Genomic DNA, 13,529 nt, shown 5'->3' on the forward strand with positions numbered 1-13,529 from the left:
CAACCACATCCCTATCAGATACTGACCGTAAAAACAAGGGGGGGGGGGGGGTGATGAACAGGTGCAACTTGACGGTTCTCATCAGCAGCGTGCATCTCATCCAGACTACTACATGTGGCACCAAAATAAAATATTTTGTTTGTAACGCTCTCCATTATGACGTCATAGAGGCTCCGATGGAACGCCCGTCGGTTGTAATGTATTTCCACTTTTCTAAATAGCATCGTAATGAAAGAGCACTTACCTCTTTCAGAGAGCAGGGGAATACCCGTAAGATAATGTCAGTCCCATTTAAGTACTTTTCATAAAAAGAAAATATGACATTTTGTGAAATTCTCTTTATTTTCTTTATATTGCTGTGCATGCATGAAGTGATAAACTCTGGATGCTTTCTCCGATTGAAATCCAGTCTTTGTAAAACGGGATTTACATGTATACCTTTAAAAAGGGTCAGGCTGTTTTGAGACTATCCTAATGTGCCAGTGTCTGCAATCGTCAAGCTCTCAGCACAGAGGCACGCGAAGAATCTGGGCCTGGGCGAGGCTGCTATCCGATTGCCGCAAATTGCCAAAACGCGTGCATGACTGTGTCCGGGCCTGTATACAATACAATAATTCCCAGTGAACATCAGTAAGTGTTAACATTAGTATAATTATGTATTAAACCAATGTGGTATGATACGCAACCTTGGCAAACCGATCATAATAACTTAGACTTTAGAGATATGACTGACAATTTCACATTTTTGTTTGATCATTGAGTTTGAACACAAAATAGTAATAATAATAATGATCATAATAATAATAATAACAATGATAATAATAATTTATAATGATAATAATAATAATAATAATAATAATAATAATAATAATAATGATAATAATAATAATAACAATAACGATGCTCAATGCATGTAGTTAAACTCACTCGCAAAATCAAATTTACTGAGAACGGATATGCGGAGAAAGACGAAAAAGGAGAATGAGAGAAATTTAAAAGGAACTTGGAGAAGATAAAAGGAGGTGATGGGGCATTATAACCCTTCCTGAACTAGGGACTGTGCGTACTGGTAACAGCGCTATGGGATTTCCTGTTCCAAGTGGCGGCACTCGGAGCACACCGTCTCAGTCATTTTCATTATCGCAGAGCCCTTCTTGCATGACGATGGTGATGCCATTGATGCCACAGGGCATAAATAATTTCGGTAGAATCATGCTTAAGTTATATTTAACAAAATTGAAAAAAAAATACTTCGACATCTTCAGTAGATGACAAAAACTCGAATTTTCATTACATTTCATTTCAATTTATTTTCATATTTCTCACATATATCACAATAAAGTATATAAATACAAAAATCATACAAAACATAGACTAGATGAAACTTCACCGGAATGTACAAAAGTTTGTCTTGGTATAAACTCAAGGTTTGTATACATGCGAATTGAACTGTGGTCATGATGCGAAAAATGCAGCGAATTATGATAGTACTATCGCTCGACTGTTTTTCTCTCTCTCTCTCTCTCTCTCTCTTAATGACACACTGAGCTATCTGCCTGAATGGGTATACAATGTAGACATCTGCTTGCATCATTCATCAATTTCGAAGATGCACCCATTTTCACAAGGGATCTATGAAAAGAGAGTTGACTATAAGGGCGGTGAGTTGGCTCAGTCAGTAGCGCGTCTGCCTCACGATCCTAAGGGCCTGATGGGTTCGAACCCGAGTCTGGACTGAGCAATGTTGTGTGTGATCATACCGTCCCCTCTAGCAAAAGGCAAAACACTCTGTCCCTCGGATAGGACATAAAATGGAGGTCCCGTGTACTGTATGAGAGAGTCGCAACACATGCACGTGATTGATTGATCACTTTTTGTGATTTGCCACAATGTCATATGACCACCGTATTTTTTTTTATATCATGTCTTTTTGTCATTGTTTGTACAGAGCATTGAAATAATCTGTCTGTTTTAATAATTATGATTGTAAAACATGTACAATTCAGCCTTTGGCTGCCAGACATGATTTTTAATGAAACCTGTTCAATTCAATTCAATTCAACGCGTAAAAGATCCCGCTTCATTCATTCATCGCAAAGAGCAGGGTGTTTAACCCAGTGAAGTGGTCCCTCCTCACATCCAACAGGACCCTGCACATGGAAGACCAGCTTAGTGTAGCTGAATATGGGCTATCAAGCCATCTTCTTAGATGGAAATGAATGAACAAACTAGAAAATTGACACACTGGAAGGATGTATTGAAGTATAAGAAAGGTATACTGTGACATTCTAAAGTAGGCACAGAGAAGATTCATATTTAGAGGATATTTATCATTATAGCATGATATATAATATATTCATTTTAATTGTATACACTATCACTAAAAGATGATTTTCGTTATCTTACGGAAATTCAACCAACCCTTTCACAACCATTTTATAGCAAAAATGTCATTGCTGCGACGGACGTAATAAATCATGGTTTTCTGGCCAAGGTGGGGTTAAACTAGAAATTACCATGGTGAAACCTTGCCCAAATTGAGTTAAATAACAATACTCTTTGTCCCCGTACAAAACATGATGATGTACATGGCGTCTCATTATGCATGCACGCAGTTCACACTAAAACTATCATAGCAGTCACATCTTTCATAAGCTAACCCTTTTATTATATAAAAACGATTTGGAACGCCCTGAACATCAGTGATATTTAAGATATCATCGGAAGCTATTTTTTTCGCATTGATGAAAGCATGGACATATTGTCGAATTGCATTTCGTCATCGACACCTACTCTTTTCTGCTACAAAATGTACGATCCTCGAGCTTTTCAACCTTTCTTTCCTTTGATTTCTTAACGCAATTTTGAAATGCGAAAAAATGAAGGCCAGAAGAAAAAGTAATAAAACCTTAAAATGTAAAAAGCAATGTATTTTATAGACAAAGGGGAAGGTGTAACTCTAGCTACTGGAGAGTTATATCGTTAAAATTCTCGTAAACAAATAAACGGGGAAAAAATAAACACGCGCTGTTGAATGAGAGCGGAAAAATGGGTGAAGATACCATCCGAACTGTTGTCATCAGCCTTTGCCATAACATTGTCATATCCAGTGCTTCTTTTGCATGCCTATCTTGATTGGCAAAGCATGTTCTCTGGCTTGAATGAGATATTTTTATTGTCTAGCGATGAGCTACTCAAGCTGTAACTTTACCGGTCGCTAAATGTCACCGATCACTGATATATTTGAATGGCGGCCTATACTCTCTGTGCTATAACTACCGCCTGTTAGCGAGCTTTAGATACCACGTGACCGCCGGCGAATCTGATAACCGGATGGCACGCCGACTACGCGATGAGGTCAATGTCGCGCAGTGAACATTCCGTTCATGTTACCTCATTGTGATCGTGGGAGGGCGTGATGCGGCCTCTGCGATAGAATTGGGGAAGTCTTGGATTCAATAACCCTCAGGCCCCCTTGCCAGTATACTGAACATGCAATGAATGTATTCTTATGAAAGTCTTAAACTGTTCGACGTTCTTTTCTCCATATACAATGCAATAAATGAAATCTGAAAAAGAACTGAAAGAAGTTGCGGTGAGCAGACACACACATCATAATACATAATAACACATACATACATATCAAGAGTAAAAACAGTCGTATAAACACCGCAGGAGCCATTTTTTTTTTTTTTTTTTGGCTCCTGCGGTGTTTATACGGCTATTTTTACTCTTGATATCTATTTACTACACACCGACGCAGACTTTCATATTTTGATATATATTATCAGTATGTATGTGGCATTGACGAGGATTCGCTATACCTTGTTGCGTTGTTCATCAATTAAAAGAGGGAAAAAGGACGACTGACTGGATTTTTGTGACATGTCTCTCTCTGTCCTCTATGGCTTATGACGGAACCACACTCAGATTCTCTCCCCCTCCCCCTCTCTTCATCTCCATCTCACACGATAATACCACAGCATGCTTTCTAATGCGCCTTGTCCTTTCCGATGCCACCATGCATGCACTTAAAGTTTATCAAACACATGCGACATCTTTGCTTTCTTTCTTTTTTTTTTTAATTGCACATCTGAGAAAGATTTTTTTTTTTCCATAATCTTTTATTGATTCCATATTCAATACAATTTCATGATAAATCGAATCATATATATTACAAAATTCACGATTTAACAAAACACAATTATAATGAAATCAAAACCAAGCTGTACTTTCAGCAGAAACAGTGCATTAGCAAAGGAAATACAATTCACCGAGAAAAAAACAAAAACAACATACACTGCTTACTTGCTTTCATTAAAATCAAATGGATCTGTCCTTTTAACATGACAGCGCATTCAAAAAAAAATATATATATATATATTTATATTAAATGGAGCTGTACTTTCAGCGTAACGGTGCTTCATACAAAGAAATATTTAACACATCAATATGCACCCAAATAAAATCGATATACAACCAAATGGAATCGATATTCCCATTAATCACCCCCCTCCCCCTCCCCCCTCCCTCTCCCCTCTACCCTTCCCCTCCCTTCCCCCCTTCCCCGTGGACATCTGGCTCCGGGTCCTTCTATACTTATTTTCAAATTTTCCCATTTACTAAAATGAATGGTTAAAGTTCCCTTCATTGATGCTAATTTCTTTTCCTCAAATCTATCCTCTAAAATATTATTTTTTATTTCACGATATGTAGGCGGCTTTCCATATTCTCTACTTTTAAAAATCAAGTATTTAACCAAAATTAAAATGTGATTTAACAACTGATGTTTTCCCCTATTATCCTCCTTCCACCCAAACAAAATTTCTTCCCAAGTACAATTTTTAAATTCAACATTTTTTAAATTCAACATTCTCTATTCATCAGAAAGATGAATATACAGATCGATCATAAAGAGAGGGAGATGGATACTAATCTTATGTGTATATAATCTTATAAGCATATCGTTATAATGTATGTAGTTAGAGTCACTGGGCAAATAACAACAGGATCCTATGCCAAGGACAGAGAGAGGAGGGGACCTCTTATCATAATTCACGCGTACTCTACAGACCCCTCCTATTACCCCACCTCATTGCAGGCATGCATTATTTTCATTCCATCTCGACCTGTACCGATCCGCTTAACTCACGTATCCCATGCCGCCACAACAATCTCTCATACCACCAGCAGCCCCACCTTTCCATCAACCCCGATCTTCTCTGGTTACTTGAGTCCCGACAAAAGTGCCCGATGTATAGGTCACGATGGACCATGAGTATCATGAAGCTAAACAAGCCAATCTTATGAGACAGATGAAGTACATAAAGATATTGATAACTCAGTCACAGGCATCCACGGTTCACAAGTGTGAAGCATAAATCAGAACGCATTAGCTTCAGAGGTTAAACTAACAAGAGAGAAGGAACTATAATAGGGTGTAGCACAAGTTTGTGTTCCATTGTAATTCATTTATCAAACCACAGCAGGTTGATCTTTAACTGAGTTACTGGTCAGTCCTATACTCGAGTTGACGTTAAAGGACAAGTTCACCTTCATTAACATAAGGATTGAGAGAATGTAGCAATATTAGTAGAACACGTCATTGAAAGTTTGAGGAAAATTGGACAATCCGTTCAAAAGTTATGAATTTTTGAAGTTTTTGTGTAGTCACCGCTGGATGAGAAGACTACTGCAGTGTATGATGTCACATGTGTACAACAATATAAGGAGAATATAAAGAGAATTTCACAAAATTTCATCTTTTGAAAAAAGTACATATTATTCCCTTGACTCGTTACTGACATATGTTATGGGTAATATTATTCCCATTGCCTTTAGAAAGAGGCAAGTCAAGTGCTCTTATATTATGCGAAAAAAAAGTAAAAATATGTTGAATTTTCTTTACATTTTCTTTATACTGTTGTACTCATATGACATCACGAGCCTTAGTAGTCTCCTCATCCAGCGGTTCCAACACAAAAATTTTAAAAATTCATAACTTTTGCATCGATTGTCCAATTTTCCTCAAACTTTCACTGATGTGTTCTACTAATATTGCTGCAATCTCAATCCTTATGTTTATGAAGGTGAACTTGTCCTTTAATTGAAAGGGAAATCGTGAGAGAGGATGATTGGGAAAGGTATAATGTTGGTATTGTGCAGGAGGGAGTGATAAGAGTAATGACATGGTGATGCTCCTGCCTTCACCGTGGACACATTTGAAGAGTTTGTTTGCAAAAACCGATAAGTCCATATTTGCCAAATGGAGATATTTGCGATTAAAGGTCAAGAAAAATAAAGAGAATAATAAGAAAATGTTTGCTTCTTTTGACCATAACTCATCTTCAAAAATGGACTTATCGGTTTTTGCAAACAAACCCTTCATTTATTTTTTCTTTTCTCTCTCTCTCTCTCTCTCTCTTACAAAGACGCTCGTGATATTCCCTTGGAAAAAAACAAGAACAAGAACAACAACAACAACAAACGTTTGTAAGAGTGGGCATGTCAATTGATAAATTGTGGGCCCAACGTAAAACTATATGACCTGATTTTGACAATTGTGAATTAAAATGTATGGCTTGTTCGGTAAAATATTCCCAGTATTAGAAAGGGCGTATTATAGTCCCCCTCAAGTTGGAAGTCAAAAGTTAATGGATTTCGAATGTGTCCTTGAATAGATAAGGATGACTTTTCACTCAGCCCTGTCGATAGCTTCTGTTACCAACGACCATTGATACCATGCACGGTGGATACGGTGTCGGGTGTTCACTGCAGTTAAGCCTGTACAGCATTTGTGACAGTCGACTTCTGTTTGACAGTCCAAGACGAGAATATGAGATGAGGGGCACCATACCTCTAAACCCCATCAGCCCATGGTCTATTGCTCAGCTCACAAAAGATCCACCCACCCTACCGGGGAGCTTGTAATATTTGCTCGATGACAAGTGATGGTTTGAGGGGGTAAGGCTGTGAATACATGAAGTGGGAATGCCCTGGAACGAAGCCAGCTTTATAGCGGGCCGGCTCGGGAGGGCGGTTTATTAGCGGACGCGTCTGGCGAGCAAAGTCACTCCAGCCCTGTCACATTCAAGGAATAGTTATCCGGAACAATACACCGCTGCATTTGGGAAAGGTATGTTCACATTGACATGTTGTGTAGTCCCATACAGTAGAAGTTTTCTCTCCGCAGTGCTATTACTCTTCGTATATAGGCTCAAAACGAAGCACGTAAGGTTTAATTTCTTCCCTTTTCTGCGTTTTACAAACTAAATGTCAAAGTTATTTCTATAATTTAAAAATCTGAACTAACAAGGAGGTATCAGTACTAGAGAGTGACACCTCCTTGGTTTGGAATATCTATGGTGATCATCGAAATGTACAATAATTAATTATGCATAATTAGGCCTACAGTGTAGTGCTCATCTTTTGGGCAAAGTAACTGAATATCACCTCATCTTGAATTAGTGAGTAGCACGATTTTTAAATGTATGGAATAGCCTTATATTGAGCGCATCCTTTCACATGGAGTCCCATTCCGCTTGCGTCTGTCTTTACTGAACTTCAGTTCAGTGTGCTCAAATTATATGCATACTTACCTTTGGATGTATTTCCTCTCCAACTACCCCCGTCTCTACCCCGGTCTCCCGACCCACCAATATCCTTACCCATTCCCCTCCTCAATCATCTATCGTATAATTTCACCTACTTCTCTTTTTCCTCGTCCCGATCTTTATTAGATTCCCTTGATTGGATTACACTCACTTTGAATTAAAGACCAGCGCGATGTCGCAGCCGAAGGCTATCGGGATCGACCTGGGCACCACCTACTCCTGTGTAGGGGTCTTCCAGAACGGACGCGTGGAGATCATCGCCAACGATCAGGGCAACCGCACGACGCCGAGCTACGTCGCCTTCACCGACACCGAGCGACTGATCGGTGACGCGGCTAAGAACCAAGTTGCCATGTGAGTTTATAGAAGAATGATTTATTGAGATAATTCATCTTATACCTCAAGTTATTCTCACCTAAATCTCCTGCAACGTTTTGATTAAATGCTAATTGGTATATCGTTTTGTTTGAGAGTATTAATATTCAGATCTTAAAGGGATGGTACAGTATTGGTGGAGATGAGAATTGGGCTTTTAATTTTTTGCGAGATACCAAGAAAACACTTATGATATATTACAGAGCATACCATTTTAAGAGGAATTCAAGGTTTATTTGATGAAAACCGGGTTTGGAATGACTGAAACATCCGAAAACAAAGTAAGACACAGCGATCGTAATAAAGTGTGGGTCCCACACTTTATTAGAATCGCTCTCTTTTGGATATCTCAGCCATTTCAAAACCAATTTTCATCAAATAAACCTTGAATTCCTCACAGAATTACATGCTCTTTCATATTTCATAATGGGTTTCTCATTATCTCACCAAAAAGTGTTAGAAACCTGAAATTAGGTCTCAACCAAAACGATCCCTTTAACTTTATGGGAGATACTGTAATTAGAAACTAATGAGATATTAAAGAGCATACAATTTTGAGAGGTATTCAAAGTTTATTTGATAAAATCGGTTTTGAAATGGCTGAGATATTCAAAAACAAAGTGAAATATAGTGATCCTAATGAAAGGTGTGTCCTGCCTTTCATTAGGACCTCTTTGTTTGCACACAGAACACCACAACGTTGTACTCGACGTACGCTATAAGAAGTATTTATGGATAAGGATATTTCTGTAAAAAATACACAGAACACACTTTCTTTCCTCCACAATCGTGTGCTCACAGCGTTATGACCCAAGGGGCCTTTGGGGGGGGGGGGGGGATTGTGAAGGTATCGATGTTCAAATATTGAAATTACAGTAGTTCATGCTGGTATCTTCGACACTGTGTCAGGCATGTAAATGCAACATTTTATCGCTGAAATAAAACGCAAAACGGCAGGAACAGAATTTAAATCAGCTTGTCCATAAGGACAAACGGTTTTATGCATAGTCAAGGGGGAAAAACAGAATAAGATTTAGACATTGAAAAGAAAAGTATCAGTTTAATGTATTTATTTTACTTTGTTTTGGTCCGCTAGATAAATGAGGGCCGATCTAAACAAAACCAACAAACAGACATACATAAAACATTATTTTTTCTGCTATTTTAACTAACCAAAACCGACTTAAAAACGTCGTGTCAGCACGTTTTCAAGCCCTTCACATTAAAAACAACAACAAGCAAACATCAAAGCCTTTTAACGAATAGAAGCCAACACGTAGGCTGTACAGCCGTCTCATCCACATTCCGTCTGCCGTGGGTGCTCTAAAAGAAAACACCGGTCAATGTTTAGGCGGAAAGTGATTGACATTCCCCACATGCCAACATTCATTTTTCATGGGCAGCCTTCAAGCCTACGAGAAATATAACACAGAGCGCACATGTTGCCCGGCTCGCTTGAACTTCGCTTGGGCTATTTTTGGCTACCTCTGATGATGACTGGGATGGTGGGGGTGGGGGGGGGGGGGGCTTAAAGATGGAAGGCATGAAGAAAAGAAGGAGGAGGAAGAATATAGAACGATTTTGCATTTCCTCTCTCCTCATTCATTCCACTTGAAAACATTCCTCCGTTATCGACCAGTGATCGTGGCGATGAAAACGCCCGAAGAATGTGAACATGACATTGAATGCCGTCGAGGGAGGCATTGCCGTAAATGTTCCACGATGCGGAACAATTCCCTGTTTCTGGCTTAACTGTACTGGTCAGGGAGGTTTCTCTTACCTCCCTGTACTTGTATAGTACCCTGTAATGTGCTTGAAGAATGTAGAGTGCCGTTCTAATAGTATTAGCATAGAGCTACAAGGTAGCTCCATGGTCGTAACGGGCAGCTGTGTTTTGTTCATTATCATGCAAGGACGATTTGATTTCAGTGATGTCTTGTCACTTAATTATCACCAGTTACAGAAGATGATACGTTTGACGGTACGTCCTATTGGAGATAGTCAAATCCTCTATAAAGATTTTAGGTCAGCAGCGCACCCCTCTCGAATGCATAAAATGTGCAGAGCCTTGCTCTGAAAAATGTGAACTGGTAATGGCGAGTGCACTCTCCCGTTGAGGGCGTTGTCTCGCGTGCAGGATCAGAGCCGTATCCTCAAGATTACGACCGGACGGTGTTAGACAATCTACATTCGCATTCTGGCGATGTGCAGATGAGGAGGGGGCAGTAAACTTGAGGATGCTACATACCATCACAATAACGGATGTGAAAAATGGCACACAGACTCCATCAACATAATAAAACTATTTAACTCGGGTTACCCCAGTCGCATAGTGACAGTAATCACCTCCTTTTTTCTTTTCTTTTTTTCTTTTTTTTTTTGGTGAAAATAGGCAAGATTTATGGCAAACACATTGCATCGCTAATCTACAGTTTACATCAGACACACTGGTCGTTGTTCTAAGTTGATCTTTGTTAATGATTTATTTGTCTTTTTCTTCCTGCTATGGTGCTGACAAAAAGGATCTGATTACAGAAATTCATGTAGATTATTCTCCAAATTGTCGAAGTTTGCTGAATGATATGAACAAATAATAAGCTTTAAAAATACAAGAAAAATGTTCTTGCGAATAAAAGGTTTATTATCCAAAGATCTACGGACGAGTTTAGTATAACCATGTCATTAAAACCTATACAGGATAGTTTGTCTCACAGCATTACAGAAGATGGGAAATAATGATAATGCCCCACAGATTTAACCTTTTTTTTTTCATGCACTAATCTTTATTTTCAACCTGATTTATTCACGTCTTTGCTTATACACAATGCAATTATTGCAGCACTTTTGACAATGCTGTTCGGATTTTCAACTAGAGACATTGTTAAACAGTGTCCTTATTCTAAAGGGCACCGAAGGGCGTACGCAATTTTATCCGTGTATAGATCGTGCGTATGATTGTAAATTTGTGTGTGTTCATATCATATATGATATTTACGCTAATATTCACACACACACGTATCTATTCATATGAGTATGAAATACCACATAGGTATGTACAGTAAACACTTAATTACGCCTTGTATAGAGAATTATATCCTTTGCATTTCTAATTTCAGCTTGTTTTTATTTCCTAAACTACTTGTATTTTCAAAAGGAATGTATGACGGCATTGTTAGGCAACCTGTTTTTAGTTACGATGATAATATTTCGACCAAGGTCCTTTTTCGCATCTTTGTTACCAAAATGATAACAGAACATATAACAACATGTCCTTTACTTCTTTATTACCTTTCGCTAATCACAGGAATCCGAAGAATACAGTATTTGACGCCAAGCGACTGATTGGTCGACGCTTCGACGACGGGCCGGTGCAGTCTGATATGAAACACTGGCCCTTCACGGTGGTCAACCAGGGGGGCAAACCCATGGTCCAGGCTGAGTACATGGGAGAGGTCAAACGTTTTGCCCCGGAAGAGATTAGCTCCATGGTCCTCACCAAGATGAGGGAAACTGCAGAGGCCTATCTGGGCTATCGGATCAGTGATGCTGTCATTACGGTGCCGGCCTACTTTAACGACTCACAGCGAACAGCTACTAAAGATGCTGGCAAGATTGCTGGTCTGAACGTCCTACGCATCATCAATGAACCAACGGCAGCGGCTCTTGCCTACGGCTTGGACAAGAAGCTCCGCGGCGAGCAGTACGTGCTCATTTTCGACCTTGGTGGTGGCACGTTCGATGTTTCCATCCTAGCCATCGATGAAGGAATCTTCGAAGTTAAGTCGACGGCAGGAGACACTCACCTCGGGGGTGAGGACTTCGACAACCGCATGGTCAACCACCTCGTTGAAGAGTTCAAGCGGAAAAACAAGAAGGATATCCGTGGCAATGCTCGGGCTGTTAGGCGTCTACGTACGGCAGCAGAGCGCGCCAAGCGCACACTGTCGAGCAGCACGCAAGCAAGTATCGAGGTGGACTCTCTCTATGAAGGCATAGATTTCTACACCAGCATCACACGGGCTCGCTTCGAGGAGCTTTGCTCTGATCTTTTCAGGAAATGTCTGGAACCAGTCGAGCGCGCAATCGTTGACGCCAAGCTGGACAAAACAAAGATCGACACCGTCGTCCTGGTCGGCGGCTCTACTCGCATCCCGAAGATTCAGAAGCTTCTCCAGGAGTTTCTGAATGGCAAGGATCTGAACAAATCCATCAATCCCGACGAAGCTGTTGCCTATGGTGCAGCGGTACAAGCTGCGATCTTGTCCGGTGACCAGAGCTCGGAAGTAAAGGACGTTCTATTAGTGGATGTTGCTCCATTGTCTCTAGGAATTGAAACAGCCGGAGGAGTCATGACGAAATTGATCGAACGTAACTCACGCATCCCGACGAAGGCCCAGCAAACTTTTACTACTTACGCCGACAACCAAAGCGCCGTCAGCATCCAAGTGTACGAAGGAGAGCGCGCAATGACCAAGGACAACAATCTTCTGGGCAATTTCCAGCTGTCGGGAATACCGCCAGCACCGAGAGGTGTTCCCAAGATTGAAATCACATACGACATCGACGCCAATGGCATCCTCAACGTCACTGCGAAGGACGAGAGCACCGGTCGCACCAACCGTATCACAATTACCAACGACAAAGGTCGCCTGTCCAAGGCAGACATTGACAGGATGATCAACGACGCGGAGAAGTACAAGGCCGAGGACGACATGCAGCGAGCTCGAGTCGGGGCACGCAACCAACTCGAGAGCTACGCTTTCAGCATGAAGTCTACGATCAGCGACCCGGCCGTTGAGGGTAAACTATCGCCCGAGGACAAGCAGACAGTGGTGAATGCCGTGGACGGCACCATCCGCTGGCTGGACAGCAACAATCTTGCCGACAAGGAGGAGTTCGATTTCAAACTGGAAGAGCTGCAGAAGACGTGCTCCCCGATCATGGCCAAGCTGCATCGCGGAGACGGCCAGGGTCAGCAGACTTCGGATGGCCCAAAGGTCGAGGAGGTTGATTAATGACCCTCTCATCGAATGAACTTTTTTGAAAATGTTAGTGTAGATAAGCACAGTACAAGTATGACTTACCAAGGAGATACAGCAATGAAACGTAGACGTTAAGAATATATGTTATAAAGATTCGTCTCATCTTATAGTCAATATGAATTGTCTATGATAATTTTGGTCACATTTCACACAACAGCAGGCAGTAAGGCCAACATGTATTTTCGGTTTGGTGCCACTCATTTCATGCCTTCAAATAAGGTTCGTTAGCATAATTTGAATACACCTGTATATGTAACAGAATTATGTGCGTAGTCATCAAAACTACATCGTACAGAACGCAACTCCACGAAAAATTGTCTTTGTGTTTAATACAATGATGTCACTTGATGTGAATAGCGTGCGTTGCCTTTACGGTCAAACCAACTGTTTCAAGGAAGAAGTTAGAAGTAGTTGGTAGTATTTGCACACTTCCCGCACGTTTAATGACTAAGCGTTTACAACGTTTATTTGTCATTTTGTTCTCGGTAGTAGGCCTCTG

At 40.4% G+C, this 13,529-nt stretch overlaps 1 protein-coding gene across 1 annotated transcript; it reads left to right on the forward strand.

Moving 5' to 3' along the window:
* The first annotated feature begins 7,785 nt into the window (after positions 1 to 7,785).
* Positions 7,786 to 13,003, forward strand: LOC140229674 (heat shock 70 kDa protein IV-like). The gene is made up of 2 exons (XM_072309916.1): positions 7,786 to 7,967; positions 11,293 to 13,003. The coding sequence occupies exons 1-2, from the start codon at positions 7,786 to 7,788 to the stop codon at positions 13,001 to 13,003; spliced, it is 1,893 nt and encodes a 630-aa protein (XP_072166017.1).
* The last annotated feature ends 526 nt before the right edge of the window (positions 13,004 to 13,529 follow it).

This window comes from Diadema setosum, chromosome 6, assembly GCF_964275005.1.
Source record: "Diadema setosum chromosome 6, eeDiaSeto1, whole genome shotgun sequence".
Taxonomy (NCBI): Eukaryota; Metazoa; Echinodermata; class Echinoidea; order Diadematoida; family Diadematidae; genus Diadema; species Diadema setosum.

Coding starts and splice junctions, on each gene's coding strand:
- LOC140229674 (XM_072309916.1), top strand. CDS start 7,786: ATGTCGCAGCCGAAGGCTATCGGGATCGACCTGGGCACCACCTACTCC. Junction 7,968..11,292: donor GCTAAGAACCAAGTTGCCAT/GTGAGTTTATAG, acceptor CGCTAATCACAG/GAATCCGAAGAATACAGTAT.